This window comes from Daphnia pulex, chromosome 3 (assembly GCF_021134715.1).
Source record: "Daphnia pulex isolate KAP4 chromosome 3, ASM2113471v1".
In the NCBI taxonomy this organism is placed as follows: Eukaryota; Metazoa; Arthropoda; class Branchiopoda; order Diplostraca; family Daphniidae; genus Daphnia; species Daphnia pulex.
In genome coordinates this window covers 5843115-5864139 of record NC_060019.1, presented here as the reverse complement: position 1 = coordinate 5864139, position 21025 = coordinate 5843115, and the positions used below count along the sequence as shown (strand labels likewise).

The window sequence follows — 21025 nt, the reverse complement described above, 5'->3', positions numbered from 1 at the left end:
TTTTTGGCCGGAAAACATCAAAATCAATTTGATTCCGACTCCATTGTTGTTTATAAATAAACGGGCTTGCTCCCGGTACTTAGACACCATCGAGCGTCCCGTGATTAAATTATCGCTTTATTCAATCAATGGTCTTGTATCCGACGCCTACAGGTTTGTCTTTATTTACTTTAGCTGTCACATTATTTCGCCGGCGATGTATTGATTAAGACGTAGGCACCAGGGCCCACCAGAAACGAACAAAAATAAGTTTCCCGACAATGTCTAATTTCGCTGCTCCAAATGTAGTAGGATGTGAAAAACATTCTAAAGAGGCGACAGCGTAAGAAGCCCATCATTCATTTAAAATTGTGTCAAGAGTAATCGTGAAAAACAAGTCACAATATATACTGTACGTATACGACGGAATGAATATAAATGCAGGAGCGAAATCCAACTTGGAAGTGTTACCAAGTTGTTACCAAGTTGAAATTCAGATTTTTCCTCTTTCACGACGAGGGGTTTTATGGCATTTTTCCATGTGGGATGATTCGGGTTTTATTTCCATTGTCTTTTTACCCACAGGTTCAGGTCAGATCTTCCCATTGTCTTTCTTCGTGTGTTCGCTGATCCAAGTTTTGTATATAGTTAAGCAGCACCTCTTGACAGCGTGTGGCCGCCCATTTTTACCGAGAAAGGTAGTGGTGCTGTTAGGTGAAAGCTCCCTCACCAAAAATTTTACTTCGACCTAATCAAAACTTGGCCGTAAATTGTTACGACGATCTTTGACGTAATATTATTATGTGGTTGATTCCAACGCCCCGGATACATATCAAAGTAAGACCCAAAAACATTAAACGTTAACGCGAAATCACTCTGAATTTATGGATGACATTTTGTCTTGACGTAGAGTGTACACTTGCACATTTTACGCAATCGGGATTGGCTATCGTTTTAGATTGGGTATTAAGGCAGTGCTGATTGTAATCGCACCAATAATCTTATTGGTTGAATTATCATAGATAACACAAATTTAAAGGTGTGCGCAACGACAATAAAAGATAACGAGTAAAAGCATAAAAGATGACGAATTTATCTACTTATCTTACACTCACTCTGTTATCAAACCAACCATAACCAGGGGTATGGTAGGGCCTATAGAGATATGGATATGCCATAAGCCCAGGCATAACCAACCATAACGAACCAGATCGCTTTTTCAGAGGCTTTCTTCGAAAGATGATGTACGTATTTGAGCGATCGGGCACTCGCGCAGTAGCAGTTGCAGTTGCAGACGAACTTTGTAAATAAACAATACGCTGCAAAATTCTCGTTTTCTCCAGTGAACTACTTCACTTTATTATCTGTCTTTAAACCAGTTATTTCAGAATAAATTATAGAAAATCAGTGTGAAAATGCCGAGTCTTGAAAGTGAAATTGAAGGTATAATTGAAACTTTCACCAACAATCTTAAGCAAAGGTATGATTGTTATAGGCCATAGAAGTAATGCTGGCTATTCCATCTCGTTATTGACATTCTGTGTTTCTTTTTATTCGTAGAAAGTTCAAAGGATCGAGAGACTTGGCCCTTAATTCCGTACAGCTTTGGAAAAAAATCATTGGTCAAATGAAATGGCAGAATGCAAGGTTTGTTAGTTTATCTCAAGTCCAGAATTCCTGTTCCAGTTATTAAGTGATTCAATTCAATCTGTAGGGAGCTTATGGACACCATAAAAAGAATAGGTAAAGATTTGGCAGAGACTGCACCTTCAGAAACAGTCATTGGCAACATGACAAGAAGAATGTTAAAGATTGTCAGGGATGAGTATGCCATGCTGCAGAAAGGAAAACAAGAAGAATCTGATTTGCAAGACTCACTTCAAAAAATTCTCACAGCAGATGAAAGTGATTCTGATTACACTAAAAACATCCCCTTGCTCAAACCAGCCATCATGGAGCACATTGGAGAGTTCCTTGCCGAATTAGAATCCAGGTTTGAGAATTTACCACATGTCTAGCTTCACAGCCTATTCAACTACCTTAATTTGTTTCCACAGTGAAATCGACATTTCCGCCCAGGCCCTAGAACACATTCACGCTAACGAAATCATCATGACTATTGGTTATTCTAAAACTGTCTCGGCGTTTCTGAAGTCAGCTGCGAAAAATCGTGTTTTCCAGGTCATCGTTGCTGAATGTGCTCCATTTTTCCACGTAGGCAGCGAATTTGAAAACGTTTATTTGCATAACACCTGTATATTTACTCCAGACTATTATTACAGGGACATCAATTGGCTGCAGATTTAGCCGAAGCTCGTATCTCTACTACCCTTATTCCGGATTCTGCCATTTTCGCAATGATGGCACGTGTGAATAAAGTAATCATCGGTACTCATTCTGTTATGGCCAACGGTGGTCTAAAAGCAGTGTGTGGCACTCATACCCTTGCACTGGCTGCAAAGCATTATTCGGTTCCGGTAATGGAATAAGTTTTGTAGGCCTACACTTTCAGCTAAAATAATTTATTTTTTATGATTTCAGTTCGTCGTATGTGCACCAATGTTTAAACTCTGTCCCGAATATGTCTGTAGCCTTGATCAAGATGGATTCAACCAGTTTGTGTCACCCGAGGAAGTATTGAACAACGACGAAGGCAAGCTCGTTTCCAAAGTGAACGTCTACAATCCAATTTTCGACTACGTACCTCCAGAGCTCGTCACACTCTTTATTTCAAATACGTAAGCGAATTATTTTTAAATAGTTTGAAGATAATGAAGAAGTATCTATTTTATAATCACACTTGTTTCTCTAGCGGAGGCAATGCACCGTCTTACATCTACCGACTCCTCAGTGAACTGTACCACCCTTTGGACGTGCAATTGTAATGTGGGAAAAAATGGCTTTGTATTAAAAAGGCCGAGATACATAAACACACAGCACTAAGAAAATTACGAACATGGAGTGAATTTTTGTTTCGTTTCAAAACTACAGTTGGGTTCTAAGTATTGGTCTTCTCTATCAGCAAGATTAAAAGAGTAAACACCAAAAGCACGAATCGATTGGTTAAAGCTTCATCAAGACACTGGATCGAAAGGAGAGAGTAAATTAAATAAGTAGTGAAGAGAACAGTCGATTCATCTTTCAGGTACGAGAAAGAGTTCTCAAAATAAAGTAGTGATGGAAATGGAGAAATATCATAATAAGCGAAAATAATACCGTTTTTCACTGAGCAATTACAAGGAAATGGAACAGCAGATTAGAAATTGACAGAATTGGAAGGATAGGTTATTGAGAGAGACAAAACTTTGGTGAATTCATTATGTTCATTTTCTTTTCAGCACTGCGAACTTGAAGAGGCCAGCTGCATCAAAGCAATCGCGCCAGTCCATTGTTTTTCGGCGTTTTGGAGTGCTCGCATTAAGGTGCTGTTATTGGGTTTATCTGGTGTGGACGTGTTTTTGGGTTGAAATACCCTGGGTGAAGCTATTATGACACTGGGTCGGTTCATGTTGGTAATGAGCTGTTCGTTGTTACTCGTAAGAGCTTCACGCAGCCAACGCCGCTTGGGTTTTTCGGGACGGACAGGTGTGTCAGGCAGCGCCAAAAATCCGCTGGAACCGTTAGCCGTTTCGTTCATGACGTTTTCGCGACTGGAATCCAAGGTACTGTTGAGGTGGCACTCCTGAAGCAAAGATTCATATCCGGATGATATGTCGCGGCGCGGTGTCGATTTAGTCGGACTAGTTATGATGGACTTGTTCTTGTTGTTGTTCGACCTCGGAGACCATTGAAGAGGAGTACAGCCAAACGAAGAAGGCTCTACAGCTTCGCAAAGTTTCCTGTAACAAAGCAAATGAATGTCAGATGCAATCCGAGAAAGACATTTGATAGTTTTAGTAACACTAACCGATAGAGGGGAATCGAATGGGTTTCATCACTAGTTGATTCCATTCCATAGTGCAGTGATTTGGCGATGCTGCCTTTGCTTCTACGGTGCTGTCTGTTGATGTTATTATCCTGATTCTGTTGTTCGTTTTCTTGTTGCGAGTCACTTGACCAGCAGGCTTTCTTTGTTCGACATTTCTTAATTCTAATACTAGAATCGGTATCGTCGTTGGTATCAGACAACTTGCCTGGTGTTTTTTCATCATTCCTCTTCCTGTAACTGAGAGTCAAACAGAAAATTATAATTAATTTGCATTCTTGAAAACCATATAAAATCAACATACTTTTCCAGCCAAAGGAGAACTTCTGGTGAGTTGTTTTCAGTTTGATTATTCAAGGCATGAAGGGCCAGCTCATGATTTCTTCGTAGTCCAGCATAAGGATGATCTGGACAATGTCGATTGGCATGAGTGAATCTGCTGTTACACCTTTAAAGAGAAAACATCAAAATTAACATTAATATTATTACATTAATATCAATCAAAATGTATTGTCACTCACCCAGCAACACTACAAATAAAAGGTTTCTCTCCTGTATGTAGTCTCTGATGTGTTTTTAGCTGCCCACTTTGAGTGAATGCTTTGCCACATGAAGGGTAATCACAACAGTAGGGCTTTTCCCCTGTATGGATTCTTTTGTGGGCTTGGAGGGATTTTTCTCGGGGAAATACACGATTGCAGATATCACAACGAATTGAACTGTGAGATGAAGATCCTTCAATAATCAGATTATTGATCACTTCAGCTCTCGGTCGTCCTCTTTTCAGACTATTTTCGTTGTAATTGGCTCTAGTAGTCAGCGAATCGTCACTATCAGTGACGCAGCTTTGACCAGTGAGAGCAGAGTTATCTAGTAGAATGAAAGATTGATCTTCTTCTTTCATTCGACACCTTTTCGGGGTTTCGTAGGCATGCAGCATTATTCCTTCCATCTTCTTAGTAACAGTTGACAACACTAATATTCCAAAAAATCACTTTCTTTTGATAAAGTCTCACGACGTAAAATCTCCCACACCGACAGTTACCACTGACAACAGAAGCGTGTTCCCCCTTTCCCCCGCTTTTTTTCCAACGTTTTGGCGCTCAAAACATGGCGTCATTGCCGACTCAAATTTCCACTTTAAATAATTGCAAAGTTACAACACATAAAAAAAAGACAATTTGAATAATTCTAAAATAATATTTAGTGGTTAAATTGGTTTTAGACAACGCATATTGAAATTTTTTTTAATTTGTCGCAGAGACGTGGTCCGGCAACACCACAGCCTTTAACGAAGGCAAGCTCCAGTAGTAGAAGTCCTCTACTGGCAACTCCAGTAGTCAGAATTCCCCTTCATTTCATGATTGTGCGGTTAGAATCGCTGTTAACAGCAAAATTTATATCCAGATTCATCGGGGCGTCAAGTCACAGGTAAAATTATTTCTTTAATGCAGTTAACTAGCTATTTATATCGTTTTCATTTGAGTCATATGCGTTATTTACGCATATTCTCCTGTCGTCGCGTGTTCAACGTTTTCTTCAAAGCATGTGATCTTATTGTGACTCGCACACTATCGTGTGGCTGTCCATAGTTTTTCATTGTGCTGTGGGACTTGTTCTTAGAGTCGTTCTTGGCAACTTTTCTGTAAGCATTTGTTCCGAGTGGCTTAATTTACCTTTCATTTTGTGTTACAGGGCCCCAGGAAAGCATGGAGGCCACGTACGGGATAGGAATCACCAATAGGCAAATATACACCTTCTACACATAAAAATGGATTCATGTATTAATGACTTGTATTTCAATCATAGGTATGCGTTGTTTTTAGATGAGGGTGAAGATCCTCTGGAAGTCATTAAGGAGAAAACCAAGAAACCGGCAGAGAAAACAGTCGATGCCGGAGCTAAAACTGGTAGTGCGAAGCCGGCCGAAGTCAAAGGCAAATCCGGTGGAGCTCCTACTCAACCAGCTACAGCAGCTAAGAAAACTGCTGTACTAAAGGAGACGCAAGCCAATGTTATCAAACCCGCCGAACAAAACAAGCCCCGTGAAGGTGAGTTTTTTTTTCCAATATAGTATTTTTCTTGGAAGTTACTAGACGAGTTTTATGACCTTGAGCCGCTGACAACGTGGTCACCACGTTGCGGGGATTTCAACTCTCTATCTTCACACCTGATATTTTTTACATTTTCCAATTACTTCTATTTTATAAATGTGAGCTATTGGCCCTTGTTGTTAATGTGTAATTTTGTTTGTGATGAGAATCTTTTTAGTGAAGAAACATTGAATGTTTCTGTTGAGAGCTAACCAAAAGGATACTGATTGTAAACAATGATCAATATTTCTGCGAAAGATTTTGTGATTTTCTAATAACAGGCATTTATCTTTGTTTTTAGATGGATATCGATCTGGCCTTGGTCCTAGACCACCAAGGGGAGACAGGGGAGGTCGTTTCCCCAACAGCATTCCCCGAGAAGAAAGGAACAACAGGAGGAATGAAGACCGTCCTAGGGATTTTGGGTGAGAATTACTTCCATAATTGATTCCTTTAAATTGTGAAGCTATCTGATGAGATCTATCTTGGCGAGTGTTCAATGACTAAGCCATGGCCAAAAGGATACTGAAAAGCTTGTAGCAATTATGTGTGATTATCTCAACTATTTCCTTTGTTGTTTTCTCCTTCATAATATTTTAATGTTAACCTTTCTGGAACAATTTCAGATCCGTGACTAACACGGAGGGTGGATCTCCTGGCACGGGTAACGATGCTGAATTCCGTCCTCGCTCGGCGTTCCGTGGTGAACGAGGTGCGTTCCGCGGCGGAGACCGTGGCGGCCGTGGTCGTGGACGCGGTCGTGGCGGTATGCAAGACCAACGAGGCAAACGCGATTTTGACCGCCAATCTGGCTCTGACAAGAGTGGCGTTAAACCCATTGAGAAACGTGAAGGTAGTGGTCCGCACAATTGGGGAAGCGTCCAAGACGAAATTGAGGGCCAGCTGGAGCCTGCTGTCGCTGAAGAGGTTGTCGAGGGAGAGGCTGAAGTCGTCGCTCCTGCTGAAACAGCTGAAGTCAAGTAAATAAGGCTTTATTTTTAAACTAATTGTTTTCCTAGCTTGAACCACTATCTACTGTGCATGGGTTCTATTTTGTTATTTTATTTCAAACTGATGAGACTTTGACGCCGAGAAAGATTTCAGAGAAACTTTCGTTGAATAAGGCAAGCCAAAAGGATGCTGACAACTTTTAAAGACTTACATTTACCATTGAAATTGTTATTAGATGTAAAATAATAATTTGAATCTTTTCCAAATTATAGGGAGGGAGAAGAGACTGCTCCAGTGGCTCCTGAAGATGAAGAGCCCAAGGAGTTGACGCTAGATGAGTGGAGAGCTCTGAGGGGTGAACGCAAGAAGCCCGAGTTCAATATTCGCAAGCCAGGAGAAGGTGAAGACAACTCTCAATGGAAAAAGACCTTTGTTCTTGACAAGAAGAAGGATGACGATGAAAGCGAAGAGGAAATTATCGATCTGACGGCCGAGTATCCTCAACGAGCTGGACGCCAAAAGCGTTTGGACATCGAGATCCGCTTCTCTGACTCGCGTCGTGGAAGCGATCGCGGTGGTCGTGGTCGCGGAAGGGGTCGCGGCGAGGGAGGATTCCGTGGTGATCGCGAAGGCGGTTACCGTGGAGGCTTCCGCGAAGGTGGAGAGCAACGTGAAGGTGGTGGATATCGCGAGGGAGGCTACCGTGGTGGATACCGCGGCGGCGATCGCGAAGGTGGAGAACAACGTGAAGGCGGCGGATACCGTGGAGGCTTCCGCGGAGATCGCGAGGGAGGCGAGCAACGCGAAGGAGGTTACCGTGGTGGATACCGCGGTGGCGATCGCGAGGGAGGCGAGACCCGTGAGGGTGGCGGATACCGTGGAGGTTTCCGCGGAGATCGCGAGGGAGGCGAGCAACGTGAAGGCGGCTACCGTGGAGGTTACCGCGGTGGATACCGTGGCGATCGCGAAGGAGGCGAACAACGTGAAGGTGGTGGCGGATATCGTGGTGGATACCGCGGCGATCGCGAAGGAGGCGAACGTGGTACTTACCGTGGCGGAAGAGGATCCCGTGGTGGTAATCGCGGTCCGTCCATGCCAGCCGCTCCTAAAGTGGACGATGAGAAGGATTTCCCGGCCCTCGGCTAAATCCTCATAGGTAACCAAAAAAATAAAACGCCTTTCTTAAACCAGCTTGAACTAATTGAATTATTATTTGTTTTAGCAGGGTTGACAGGTGTGCCCTAAAAACCACCTCTTCGTGAACACATACGAGTAGCCTCCTCCGCCAGCTCGACCAGGCTCCCCCACCACTACTCACCAATTTTTTTTCTCCTTAAAAAAAAAGAAGCCAATAACCACCACCACATCCTCGTTTATCTTAAGGATGGATAGTTAAATCAAATGACGTAGCTCCATTTCTTTTCTTTCTTTTTTTTTTGTCTTTCTCTATGCGTGTGCGTGTTCGTCGTGTATTACATTTACATCCTCGCATTCGATCCCTTCTCCCCCTCCCTGCCCCACCTCATTTCCCTCCAAGCGTCAACACCATGCCAGGTGTTAAGCAATCAAAGTTGAAGTAGTTTATTTCTTGAGAAACCCGTCCCACCTGCGTAACAAGAAAAAAAATCTAGCTCAATGAAAGCTCGAAGTACATTAATTCCTAATTGATTCTCCATATAGGAAGATTAAGTAAACAAAAAAAATTAGTATCCCTTAATGATGAAACTACTACGGGTTTTTCTCTCGACTTTGTTGGAAATATTTTTTTGTCAATTTCTCTCGCCAAACATCTCCCCGCCCCCTCCCTCCCATCCAATCAAGCCCAGTCTGGACTGTTCAAAGTATTTTGAGGACGTGAAAAAAAAATTAAGGTGTGATGTATTCTTTATCCATTTTTTTCTTCTTTTTCTCCCCCCTACAGTTATGAGTTGGAATTCTCTTGGAGCCTCCGTTCATTGAAGTATTCAAAACAAACAAAAAAAAAACGAAGTTGTGTTAATTGGTGGGGTGGTTGTGGTTATGACTTGGTTTCTTTTTTTTTTCTTTAGGAGGAGGCCTGCCCTCTTTTGTGTAGACATGTGACAGATGACGATCCGTTTCAGAAAAAATAAAAAAAAAACGCCATTTTGCGCTGAATGGAAAAGAAGTTGTCTTTGTTAACTTTCGCTTTTATTTCGTAGTAGTTTGTAGTAGAAATCAAGGTTTTGTTTTACATCTTGGCGAATGTCGGTGAGTCTTTCGACCTTGATGCGATGGATGGTATGTCGATTTACCGTCCTTCATCGTTTCAGATGAAAAGCAGACACGGGGCATCTTTATAAGAAGAACGTTGAGCGTGTTGACGTCATGGGAAATATTCTTGTCAAGTGGCGGCGGCGCTGTTTGAATCAATTTGTCTACGTCGTCGATCTAAATATGAATGACTAACGGTAACTATCGTCCATCCGGGGTTGGGCCACTATGTTAGTATGTTTGACCTTTTTCAATGATGATGGCCTTGTTAACAAACAAACTCATTTTGTAGAACTAACAATTCGGACGTGAGTTATTGGATGGCGGGAGCAAACAAGAATGTATTGCGCAGAGCTTTCACCAAGTAAGTAACGGATACAAACATTCTCTCGTGCTGAATCGGAATTATGTTGATGAAATTCATCCTCTTGTTTCTTTTTTGTCGATTCATTCCTTTCTCAAATAAAGCTCACCCGCTGCCATAAAAGAAAAAGAACGGTGGGAAAGATTTGCACGATGCGGTGGCGCTGGGTTCCCCCCGTCAACAGTGGGGGCAAAGAAAATTCAGGTGAAGGTTTCCATAGGGGCGATCGGCGATCCGGGTAAGTTGAATATATTTTCTCTGGTGTTTTCTTTTTTTTTTTTTTGGGGGGGGGGGGGGGGGGGGGATTGAATTAAGATGGCAGCAAGCCCGGCAGCGATTGAAACACGAGCTACGCTATATACTGCCATCTTGGTGTTTTTGTTTTTAACGACCGTCGTTAAGTTGCGGTCAAAACCCTGGTCGATGCGCCAGTTGCCATACAGAAGAAGATTGCCAGTAGCCCGTTAAAAACAAAAGAGAGCGAAGGTTACTTGTTTATCATCTCGGTGCGATTTCCTGTCTTCTGCCCATCGCCGTTACCGAGTCCCGTCAACAAATTTCTTCTCCAAATCGCCTGCGGTCGCCAAATTTATCGCTGCCACGGGTAATGGCCACCGATTGTCACCAAACCAAAATTCCATTTTAGTCTTACGACGTTTTTATCTAAAGTCGTTAAGAAAGAAAAATGATTAGAACATTCTCCTCAAAATGGTGCGGTGGATGTTCTGACAAGCTTGTCAGCTCACGATTCTCTTTTCATTTTAATGTTGTCACGAAAAAAAAAAAGGTTTTGCAGTCGTGTTGCGTGCGAAATGAATCCCGCACGGCTCGTCTGCAAAGCGCAAACGATCAAACTTGCCAAGTAACGTGATCGCTACTTTGCCAGTTATCGACCACGTTGTTATTATCAAGTTTTCCTTCCTTTTTTGAAATGCGATGATGATCTTTCGATTGAACTTTTATAGTTTTCCTTTTTTAAATGAAGTGAAGGAGTTTATGTATTTTTCTTCTTTTTCTTTTTACGATCCCGCAATTTCGATCGTTAAAAAAAAGTGAAGAATTAATAACCCGTTGGGTCTTTGGACTTTTGTTTTCTTTTTCCCCCGCCGCCCAATGGTCATCGAATGAAATAGGAGAGAAGGCGTCGCGGGGGGTTGGTGACACGACGCTTTCGGTACAAGTTTTATATCGTTCGTTCACGCCCATCGGGATTGTACCAGATGGCGTGTATGTATATGCGTGTGGGTTTTGTGTGTGTTTGACTTATTCCGCTTGCGGCTCTGCTGCCCTGTGTGTGTGTGTGTGTTTACACATGAAGGACTGAAGGACTGAAGGAACTGCTGAGCTGATGCAGCACATACACACAAGAGGTTTAGTCATCCAGCTAGTAGACAGTAGCTCGCCGACCATCGACCAGTTCGGTAGCGTCCGTTTTGTTGTCTACCAAACGGAAGGAGGGCGGCCTCTTCCATCCGCCATTGTGTTCTGTATGAAAAGCCGATCGATCCTTTCTGAAAAATAAATCAACAAGTGTCTACCATCAGTGAGCCATGTGATCTCTAGTGGGCGCATCCTCCCGCTATCGATAGACCATCCTATATATATAAATATACTGAGTGAGGATCTAATCAAAACTTATTGATTGTGTGTGTGTGTGTTTCTGCTCGGTGTCTTGTTGCGTGACAGCAGTTTGGGAATATCGATGGCGCCACTCGGTCGTCGTCTCGTGTTGTTGGTATTCGCTGTCGTCATGACTACACCAGTTTTCGGTAAGGTTATTATTCATTTTTATAGCCCCCCTTGTTTGATTGTTAGTTGTTTGATGGAGACCCAAAAAACCCAAAAAAATTCCATTGAAGAGAATGTACTCATCCGGAATTCCCTCCGCTGTACAAAAGATAAAATTGTGTGGGAGGAGGGGGTTGATTTGATTGTTATCATTATTGTCTAACTTTGTTTGCTTTAGAATTGTTCAATGAAATAATATTGTGACGCATTTCTTTTTGGCTGGGATGCCCTCCCTCTTGTTTCTTTTGGGGCGTTGTTCCATTCCGCCTTCCGTTTTGCTCTCTTCGTCCGGTTCCGATGGCCACGTCCGGCTGGGCGTGGATTTTTCCATCCGCACCGATCGAATAAATCAAATCGGCTGTGAGAAAGCCGCCAGACGACGACGTAGTAGCAGTGAAAATTGATTTCGTTTCTATTTTGTCGTGAATTACACGCAAGACCTAGTTCCAGTCGTGGACACCTATCTTCCAACAAATTTGAAGGTTGGATAATGACGACGTCCGATGATTATCCATGACTTTCAATCCTTTGGCACTGATCCATTGACGCTCAATTGTGGTGTATTATTCCCAATTTTATGGAAATGCGGTTTTCCTTGTCTATATATCTGTCTTCCCGTAACAAACAAAAAATAACACGCGTGCAAAACAGAGTGAAAGGTCTACAGACAGACTGGCGGGGAGAAGGTTTTTTTCATAAACATTTTCTTACAGGATCCTTGGACGTCAATTCAATGTCGCCTTAGACATTGACCGTGTCACCAACGCTCGCCAGTCACGCATTGTATAGTTGGTCATTGTTTTTCATGTCCGTCTTATTAATTTTTAGCGGGAGATGATGATGATGATAGTTTTGCAAATTGTTATTTCGAATAACCAGAGGCAAGGCCGGTCTCTCTGCCCACTGGATTTTCTTATATTTATATATATATGCGTGTTTGTTCTGCCCCTTTTTCTCTGTGATTTATACCCGTCGTATTTCATACGACGAGGGAGTAATAACTTATAAGACGTTTCCGGCGACCCGTTTCGGATGTTTCTCCCCTTCTTTTTCCCGTTAAAAAAAGAAGTGATATTGTTATACGATCATTATTTTGGGCGAGGGCATGGCCTTGAATGGCCCAACCGCTCTTCTCTTGTTACTCCCCAAATGTTCTTGTTACTACCATATGATGAAATTGAAAAAAACCTAAAAGAGTAACAGTCATTTTTGCATCGAGGGTCTGGTTCTTGATTAACGTCCAATTAAAAACCAATTCGGTTGTCGAACATTCCTCCGATGGAATAACTCGGTCACGGCAGACTGATGAGGGATTTAGTCAAGGTCTCTGGCAACATGGCCACCACAGGCTCGTGTCAATCAAATTGTATACAACTTAATCTACTCGTTTTGATGTATTACTAAATTATCATTGAAAAATTATTCCTAATTTTTCCTTTTTTTTGCCTCAAATTCTTTTAGGTCTCAAGTTTGACAAGAGCCGAGAACTGGAAGTTAGCACTGGAGCTCCACCGGGTACCATTGTTGGTAAATTACGAGTCATTAGTCGAGCTGCTGGAGGAATTTTGACCAGAGACAATGTCGGAGTCAATTTTTCATTGCACAATTCCAGCGACTACGCCGATTTTCACGTGGAGCCTAAAACGGGTCTTTTGTCTGTCGCCAAGTAAGTTATTTTTATTTATACAATTATTTAATTGAATCAAATCAAGAGCTATTGATTGATTACAATGCGTATTCAAGGATGGTTGATCGTCCGGTAAATTCGACCTATCAAATAATCGTTCGTGCGATGCTGGCCAAATCGAGGAGCGGTGATACGGATCGATTTGAAATTCGAGTCACGGCACCACCTCAACCGACGGACCAGTTTCGACTACTCATGGACTCTAATCAATACGAGTAAAGATTTGATTTCTTTATTTGGATTGGTGGTGATGATTCATGCTTTAATTTAAAAAAAATATTAATAGAGGTGAAATAGAACCAGACAGTCCAGTCGGTATGGCCATCATCGAAGCGATGGCCTTCGTCAACGGTAGCCACAACCAAATGCCGGGCAACGTCACTTACTTCATGGAACCGTTTCCGGACGAAAAATTCCCGTTTACGGCCATCAAAGATTGGTTTCGGATGGACAACCGGACGGGTGTGGTTCAACTCCTCCAATCACCCCAGCCGGGCATTAAAGCCCACAATGTGAGTTTCATGATCGGAGCCATGGAGCATGACAAATCTCTGGACGCAAGAGCCCCAGCCGTTGTCCTTTTCCACGGATTGCCCAGTAAGTTGTTGTTGATGATCACTCAAAAAAAAAAGAAGAAAAGAAATCCCCAGGAGTTTTATTCCACGTTTATTGGCATTAAAAATATGTTTTTACACTTTTTCTTTTTTCTTGTTTTATGTGGTCAGGGCCACGAAATGTGACGGTGACTAAGCTATCAGCCGACGCTGCCGTAATCTGCTGGAAATTTCCGCTAGCCGCCGGAGCTCAAGGTTATGTTTTGCGTTACTGGCGTCATCCGGCGTCTCTCAGTCCAACCCAGCCGCTAACTCCTACGGAAAATGAAGCTCCTGATTCGGCGCCAATTCCACTGGAGCTGAAAATTATCGACTTGGACGGCCGCGCCAACCTAAGTGTCAGTCGTGCATGCCATTTTTGTTCCCTTCCCTTGTCTGGAATCTAACTTGTTTGTCTATCAACAGACGACAAAAGACGAGATACGGACCGTTTGTTCCAGTTTGAAACAACTGGAATCGGAGGTCGCCTACAAGCTGCAAGTGTTGGCCTGTGGTGGCGACGCAGAGTGCGGCGACTCTCTCGGACCAGCCAGCGCCATTCTCCACTTCACTACTCAGACCAATCGTAAGAGATTCGCCAAATAAAATGGTCGGAAGGAAGGAAAGAAAGAAAGGGGTTGGCGCAGGGTGGTAAAGGAATGCATGTGGGATGTCAATCGGCAATGATCTCACCAGATGGCCGGCTCGACACTCTGCAGCTGGCCAAGGCAAAAGAGTCTATATGTGTGTTGTGTATATAAATTTATATACAAAACAAATCCATTTTGTTTGTTCCCTCTCTTATCTCCGACGGTCCCAAGAAGGCCCTTTTTAATTCCGTCCGACATGACGTCACTCGGAAAAGCGCGTCCGTGTTTGTTCTGGCCGAGCGTTTCTGCAGGCCACTAATCGTTAAAATCTCGTTTGATCATACACACTGACCAACCACGCTCATTATTGTAGTAGGATACTACTATATGCATGCTAATTTTGTGGTTGATTATTCAGATTGCTCACTGGAAGGAACTTGCGTGACGGGTGAGTGTCAGATATCGTTCGAACCGCCCGGATTCGAGTGTCTGTGCCATTCGGGCAACTACGGTCCTCGTTGCGAGTTGTACAATCCTTGCGTCTTGACGCCGTGTCAGAACGGCGCCACGTGCCATAATTTCACCAACAGCACGTACGAATGCCAATGCCCGCAAGGTTTCGAAGGTGAAAATTGCGTCGTTCCTGTCGGGCCGCCTTGCCTTCATGAAGAACCTTGTCTCAACAACGGCACCTGTTCCAAGTGAGATGAGGCCAGTGAGTTTTGATTGAAATGGTTAACAAAGCTCTTGTTTTATTTCCAGGGATGGGTGTGACTGCCTCCCAGGCTACCAAGGCGCCCAGTGCGAGAGTTTCAATCCTTGCTGGAACGACCCGTGTCCCAAAGAGGCTAATTGCACTGTCTTGTTGGACAGTGATGAATTCCAGTGCGTCTGTCCACTAGGATACAGAGGTACTCCCGATTTTGACGAATGTCTCAATTTGCATAACCCACACTCTCCATTAATATTCACTTGTTTATTTTTTCGTTCCAAGGGCGTGATTGTGAAGAAGCCATTAATTACTGCATCTTGGATCCGTGTCAAAACGACGGCCATTGCAGTAGCAGAAACGGCTCCTATCATTGTGAATGCACAACTGGATTCCACGGTACCAGAATAATTCGCCATTATTGATATCGAGTTTGGTTTTCATTGGCTGGAAATGTTGACACTTGATTTTATTTTCTCGAAGGCGTCGCCTGTGAACAAGACGTGGATGAATGCCAGTCGGATCCGTGCGAGAACAACTCCACCTGTCACAATCTACCGGGATCATTCACCTGCCTCTGTCCACCTGGTTTCACGGGTAAATGAGAAAAAAGCCGACAACATTTTTCTTCTTCTTCTTCTCCAGAATACATTATAGTAGCGCGTTTCGTTTGATGAATTCCAACCACAAGCCCAAGTCTTTCAGCGTGTGTGGTCACAACAGCTTTTGTGCATTATCGCTAATTTGTTTTGTTTGTCCAGGGACGAGATGCGAACAAAAAGTGGAAGCCTGTCTTTCGTTTCCCTGTAGAAACAAAGCCGTCTGTCAAAATGATTTCGAAAATTTGAGTTACAATTGCTTCTGTCGACCTGGATTCGATGGCCGTGACTGCGAGAATAACATTGGTAAATTCCTGGCATTCCCCAACGCGCACACATTCTCTCTGCAGCTGGCTTTTCTAATGCGCCGTATAATTGGTTTTTATTCAGATGACTGTAACCCGGATCCTTGCCTGAATGGCGGTACCTGCCGTGACTTGACTGACGCCTTTGAATGTCTTTGCAAAACTGGTTTTTCAGGTCTTAGATGTGATCACGAAGGTACTACTGTTGTTGTTGTTGTTGTGTCTAATCAAGGGTCATCGAAATTCTTTTCAACCCTTTTAATAATCAAAACAACATTCTTTAGATCCATGTCCTGAAGATGTGGAGGAATCTGTCGAGAAAGGCACTTTCCATTGGCCGGTGACAGAGACTGGCCAGATTGCGACACTCGCCTGCCCTTACGGAACGCTGACCACGCTGGAGGGGAAATTGAAAAGACCAGCAGCCGAGATTCCGACGGGCCTGGTAACAGACACAGAATTCCGGGAGCGTCAGGAACGCACGAAATTCGACCAGACAACCGTATTGACTGCTGTGAGATCATGCGAGAGATTCCCGGATGGCACCGTCGGTTGGAACTCGTCTGATTTGTCCGTGTGCCGAGAACAAAGGCTGGCCATCGCCGAAGAGAGATCCACCATACTGGAAAACAATTCCGTCGCTGCCAAGAATCTGACGCTTATCGGTGTAGAACAAGTGGCAGACGAAGTGGTCGACTTGGTCGACGACGCCCTAATGGATCTCAAAGTATAAACACTTGATTGTCTTGATTAAAATGATGGATTGAATTCATCATATTTTCTTTGTATTAGGTGGCTCATAATTTCTTCAATACGTTGTCCAATGTCATGGAAGTGGACGACGAAGTCTTGAGCGCCTCCAACAACAGCTGTGATCGATTATTGGATGCCATCGAACGTTACACGAGTCAAGTGGCATTGGAACCGGACCAACCAGTCGTCTTGGCCACGCCCAACATAGCTATTGAAACTTTATTACATAGTAAACCGGAATCTTACTCTTTCCGGCCGTCATTCGAAGGCGATCCATCCGGCAGCAGTTTGGTATAAAATAAATAACATTTTACTTTCCAATTGGTTCAAATCTTATTAAACGATTTCGAATGTTGACAGATATCCCTAACGATCCCGAAACAAGCGCTGGAAGGTTCTCGCGATGGAGTCCGGTTGCAGTTTGTATCTTACCGGAGTGGCAAACTTTTCCAAAGTCGAACGAATCGTTTGCCGGGACAACCGGCCATGGTGATAGCCGCAACTGTCGGACACGTTTCAGTTTCGGGACTGAGTGAACCGGTGACTTACACGATGCCTTTAGTCAACAGCAGTTCATTTTACTCTTGCGTCTATTGGGATGAATTAGGTTTGAATTTTTATTATCTTTCGGAGGTGGCGGTAACGAACTTGTTGACGTAATTGGTTTTTCTACAGAAAAGGAATGGTCGACGAATGGCGTGAAAACTACCAAAACAGAGTCGGGGATGATTGAATGCTTGTCAGATCACTTGACGGCCTTCTCTATTCTCCTGGACCCGACACCCATGGATCGTATCTCCGGTTACCACGAATACATTCTAAGACTCATCAGTTACGTCGGATCCGGATTGAGCATTCTCGGTCTTTCCATCACCGTTCTCCTCTACAGTCTTTTTAGGTAATATTCAAGGACGACATTTTTTTTAGATGGTTAAATCGAATTGTAAAACTTTTAAAATTTGGAACGCACAGGAATTTAAGGAGAGATCGCGGTGGGAAAATTCTGCTGAATTTGTGCATATCGCTGTTGATGTTGAATGTCATATTCCTGGTGGGCTCCATCCTGGGAACTGCTTACAAGAACGTCGATCTGGAACAACGAGCTAAAACGTCGGAGCGAATTTGGTCGGCCGGAACGGAATCGCCAGTCAGTCAAGCGCACGTGGACATTTGTACGGCGCTGACCATCAGTGTCCACTACTTGGTTCTGTCATCTTTGTCCTGGATGTTGGTCGAGGCCGTTCACATGTACCAGTTGCTCATTTTGGTCTTTGCCAATAGTGAGACTGGTTTCATGTTGAAACGGATGCTCGCCGCTTGGGGTAACAACAAACAATTGACAATCAAATTGAATTCCGTAATATTCTCCTCCTTTCATCCGTAGGTGTACCGTTGATTGTTGTCGTCACCACGGCTGTACTATGCTTAGATTATTACCAGGACCCAACTGGGCAGACCTGCGGTCGAATGTCGCACGCCCATCTGACCGTCTATTACAGCGCCTTCATCGGACCCACTTGCCTGATCCTTTTGATCAACTCGACCGTTTTCTTCATGGTGCTCAGAGTCATCCTGTTGCAGGGCCAGCGCGGGCGAGCTGTCGGTAAAGTGGCAACTGAGAACGGAAACGGGGCCGGAGGAGGCAATCGCTTGATGATCATGGCCCAGCTACGCGGAGCTGTCACCGTCATGGCTTTATTGGGCGTCACTTGGGTAGCCGGCGCTGTGGCAATTGGTCCAGTCAAAGTGGTTATGACCTACGTCTTTTGCGTCTGCAATTCCCTTCAAGGATTCGTCATTTTCATTGTCCGAGTTGTCCAGTACCCAGAGGCCCGCCAATCGTTTGTCACTTTGTGGAACACTGGACAGACTCACATCCCTTACGACGCTACTCGTCATTCTTCCGGACCGACCATCAATTCATCAGGATCTGCTACCGGACAATCGAGCGCCCATGCCGTCCTAAGAGCCCGTAAAACATTGTCCATCAATTCCAGATCGCCTGGATCATCCGGCAAAAATATGTTGCCAATCGCTCGCGGCCCGGACTCACTGACTCCATCACAAGCTCCGACTCTTCCGCTCGGTGGTCCCACTGACTCTTCTTCTCCCTCCTTGTCCTACCAGCACTGGTTCCCATCCGCAACTGCATCACCCGCCAGCAATGGATCGACCCAGTCTCGATTCCGCCGAATTTTCGGCCAACTTGGGCTGGAACCATCTTCTTTGAGGCTGTCATCCAAGTCAAACGGTAAAACTAGTGGCTCTCATTCCTTGCTGGAACGGCACGTTTCCGGCGCAACGAATCCGCCACCATCGCCTGGTGATAAGTCGCACCAGATACTTGGCGAACCGTCTCCGCTACCGGAAGAATTGATCAAACCGAATTTCATGATTGGCGAGGAAATCTCTCTTTTGCATCCGGGCGCAGCGTCGTCCTCGGCGGAACCGTCCGCAGGCAATACGAAGCGTTCGTCGGTAATCAGCGCCGGCGGCGGAAGCATCAGCAAAGAAGGAGCCAATACATCGTGGACCTATCTCCGGCCGGAAGATGAAATCGGTGACAATGATCAACTACCACCTACCACCGACCAGCTAGGATTGAAATCCGCCAATGGATTCATCGCCCGACGCCGTGCCGTTTCCTTCGTCGTCAACTTGCCCGACCATGGATCGATTGAAAATCCATCGTCTACCGACGACCGCCGAGCTCCTTCGGTGCGAAGAACTCAGTCACTTTGCGACGATCCTCCGGAATTGTCCGTTATATTCCGCAACGGCCCAGCACAACAGTCTCCTCTGCCTCGTCAAGACCCTTTGTTTCATTCCTAATTATCGGAGATAGATGGCAGTAGTCTATGGTTGTTTCCATTTTGTTTATTTTCAATATTTCTTTTTATTCTAAACACAAGGAAAATGTGTGTGTGAAGACACAGACAATGTCCCGACTTTATCAGTCGGCAAATTTGATACTCGGCAATTGAAACGGACAGAAAAATTGCCCAGCTAAACAGAAAACAAAAGCAGCCAAAGAGAGCATTGATTCGAACCCTAGTGTCGATATTATATTACAAACTATTTTAAAGGTTCATATTTGCTAGTCCAGCTGATGCGCACCATGCCTTTTTCTTCCCTTTTTTTTCGTTGATACAAATCATCTTGCCTTTTTATTGTACCTACATCTTATATTATGATGTTTCATTTGTATAGCACGTATACAACACAGCTAAATTTCCAGCATCAAAATATTTCAGAGGCTTTTTTTCAACGTTGCGCGCAAAAAAGGCCTAAGCTTTTATTGTGCATCAAATGAAAATTTACTTTGTTTGTTTTACGATTGGAGATTATACAAAAAAAAAAGAAAAATTGAACGGAAGATGGAACGCTGTTTGGAATAGCGTGACACGATGAAGCGTGTAGGATACTGTTTTACCAAAATACGGCATACAAAAAAATAATATAAAGAACTATAAAAATTGCCAGCGTTTTCAATCATCTTTGTCTCTTGTCTCCCCAGTCGTCATGGAAACTTGTACTTGACAATGATGCGCATCAAAGTTTTGCCGAAAAAAAGAAAAAAGAAAAAATAATTTTTTTTTTTATATAGCACTACGGTCACAAACGTCGTCGGGCGTGACTGAGCCCCATAAAGGCTCAGACCACACCACCGGATCGATAAACTCCGCAGCGTGTGGATGTTTTCCTCCGCCCGTTTTTACACCCAGGATAGGAATACCGAAACTAGCGATGGGCCCACAATATCGTCGACCGCAATGCCTGCATTGCGCGTCGCCCGGCTGCAGAGCAATCAAAGGCGGATCTTTGTGTCATGATGCTATAATAAAGAATGTCTTGCCATTTTCGCCTACTTTCTGTTTCGTCAAAACGGCGTTCTTTCGGGTCTTTGTGTAACCTCATTTTTATTTTTATTTTTTTTTTTGCAAAATGGACTATCCTGAAATTTAGATTTGTTTGAATTTTTCGATGCTGATTCATTTTCCAGTTTTGCCTTGTTTGTTTTGTAATCCCACTGTAGCATGCAATGTTTATTTGATAAGCGCTGCGCTAATTTTTACTTAAAAGCAATGGTTTACTATAAATAACAGTGTCAGAAAATAAAGGTGGAAATGTCAAAAGACACCGAGGGCTGGGCTGGCATTGTGTTACCGAGGGGACACCTAATCCCTGTATAAAACTCTATCCATCATCCAAGGACAAACTTACCACTTTTATCCGGCATACGTAGGTGATGTGCGCTTCAATCACGACCATGAAAAATACAAGAAAAAAAAATTTTCACTATTAAATTATTGCAAGTGGCATCATCACAGTCAACTGATTTCAAAGTGGCTGATGTAAGATTGTATTCAAGGTTGCAAAGATTTATGATTGTATTAAAGGTTGCAAAGATAGTTAGATATTGATAATTTTCTCTCACTTTGGATTGATAAAAAGGA

At 43.6% G+C, this 21025-nt stretch overlaps 4 protein-coding genes across 6 annotated transcripts; 3 read left to right on the top strand and 1 right to left on the bottom strand.

Annotated features, from left to right (window-relative positions):
• Positions 1–1254: 1254 nt before the first annotated feature.
• Positions 1255–2930, top strand: LOC124191507 (translation initiation factor eIF-2B subunit beta-like). The gene is made up of 7 exons (XM_046584773.1): positions 1255–1459; positions 1540–1626; positions 1694–1972; positions 2037–2193; positions 2262–2456; positions 2521–2717; positions 2792–2930. Exons 1-7 carry the CDS (start codon positions 1395–1397, stop codon positions 2862–2864), a joined length of 1053 nt encoding a protein of 350 aa, XP_046440729.1. The 5' UTR covers positions 1255–1394; the 3' UTR covers positions 2865–2930.
• On the bottom strand, positions 2865–5715 carry LOC124191504 (asparagine-rich zinc finger protein AZF1-like). The gene is made up of 4 exons (XM_046584771.1): positions 4426–5715; positions 4209–4352; positions 3887–4144; positions 2865–3818 (listed from the first exon to the last, which is right to left on the bottom strand). Exons 1-4 carry the CDS (start codon positions 4854–4856, stop codon positions 3314–3316), a joined length of 1338 nt encoding a protein of 445 aa, XP_046440727.1. The 5' UTR covers positions 4857–5715; the 3' UTR covers positions 2865–3313.
• On the top strand, positions 4097–9094 carry LOC124191499 (TATA-binding protein-associated factor 2N-like). Of its 2 annotated transcripts, none has more exons than XM_046584765.1 (8): positions 4097–4233; positions 5166–5335; positions 5600–5648; positions 5714–5955; positions 6299–6422; positions 6624–6977; positions 7221–8104; positions 8174–9094. In XM_046584765.1, the coding sequence occupies exons 3-7, from the start codon at positions 5614–5616 to the stop codon at positions 8092–8094; spliced, it is 1629 nt and encodes a 542-aa protein (XP_046440721.1). In that variant the 5' UTR covers positions 4097–4233; positions 5166–5335; positions 5600–5613; the 3' UTR covers positions 8095–8104; positions 8174–9094. The 2 variants fall into 2 exon arrangements, with proteins under 2 accessions (XP_046440721.1, XP_046440720.1); XM_046584764.1 differs by having other exon boundaries at positions 8171–9094.
• Positions 9095–9485: 391 nt separating this feature from the next.
• LOC124191497 (cadherin EGF LAG seven-pass G-type receptor 2-like) lies at positions 9486–20864 on the top strand. 2 transcript variants are annotated; one of them, XM_046584761.1, is made up of 19 exons: positions 9486–9544; positions 9649–9782; positions 12794–12998; positions 13076–13234; positions 13306–13616; positions 13745–13971; positions 14039–14198; positions 14621–14903; positions 14965–15113; positions 15197–15310; positions 15395–15508; positions 15673–15816; positions 15901–16011; positions 16100–16542; positions 16608–16859; positions 16929–17175; positions 17244–17466; positions 17541–17890; positions 17953–20864. In XM_046584761.1, exons 1-19 carry the CDS (start codon positions 9501–9503, stop codon positions 19398–19400), a joined length of 5118 nt encoding a protein of 1705 aa, XP_046440717.1. In that variant the 5' UTR covers positions 9486–9500; the 3' UTR covers positions 19401–20864. The 2 variants fall into 2 exon arrangements, with proteins under 2 accessions (XP_046440717.1, XP_046440718.1); XM_046584762.1 differs by lacking the exons at positions 9486–9544; positions 9649–9782 and adding an exon at positions 10876–11313.
• Positions 20865–21025: the final 161 nt, after the last annotated feature.

Excerpts from the sequence above, each read along its gene's own strand:
- LOC124191499 (XM_046584765.1), top strand. The coding sequence starts at position 5,614 with ATGGAGGCCACGTACGGGATAGGAATCACCAATAG. Across the intron at positions 5,649-5,713 it reads GGGATAGGAATCACCAATAG|GTATGCGTTGTTTTTAGATG; the intron begins GCAAATATACAC and ends TTTCAATCATAG. Across the intron at positions 5,956-6,298 it reads ACAAAACAAGCCCCGTGAAG|ATGGATATCGATCTGGCCTT; the intron begins GTGAGTTTTTTT and ends CTTTGTTTTTAG.
- LOC124191507 (XM_046584773.1), top strand. The coding sequence starts at position 1,395 with ATGCCGAGTCTTGAAAGTGAAATTGAAGGTATAATTGAAACTTTCACC. Across the intron at positions 2,194-2,261 it reads AATGTGCTCCATTTTTCCAC|GGACATCAATTGGCTGCAGA; the intron begins GTAGGCAGCGAA and ends CTATTATTACAG. Across the intron at positions 2,457-2,520 it reads CAAAGCATTATTCGGTTCCG|TTCGTCGTATGTGCACCAAT; the intron begins GTAATGGAATAA and ends TTATGATTTCAG.
- LOC124191497 (XM_046584761.1), top strand. The coding sequence starts at position 9,501 with ATGGCGGGAGCAAACAAGAATGTATTGCGCAGAGCTTTCACCAA. Across the intron at positions 15,817-15,900 it reads TGACTGCGAGAATAACATTG|ATGACTGTAACCCGGATCCT; the intron begins GTAAATTCCTGG and ends GTTTTTATTCAG. Across the intron at positions 17,467-17,540 it reads CTCCTCTACAGTCTTTTTAG|GAATTTAAGGAGAGATCGCG; the intron begins GTAATATTCAAG and ends TGGAACGCACAG.
- LOC124191504 (XM_046584771.1), bottom strand. The coding sequence starts at position 4,856 with ATGGAAGGAATAATGCTGCATGCCTACGAAACCCCGAAAAGGTGTCGA. Across the intron at positions 4,353-4,425 it reads TTTATTTGTAGTGTTGCTGG|GTGTAACAGCAGATTCACTC; the intron begins GTGAGTGACAAT and ends TTCTCTTTAAAG. Across the intron at positions 3,819-3,886 it reads CATTCGATTCCCCTCTATCG|GAAACTTTGCGAAGCTGTAG; the intron begins GTTAGTGTTACT and ends GCTTTGTTACAG.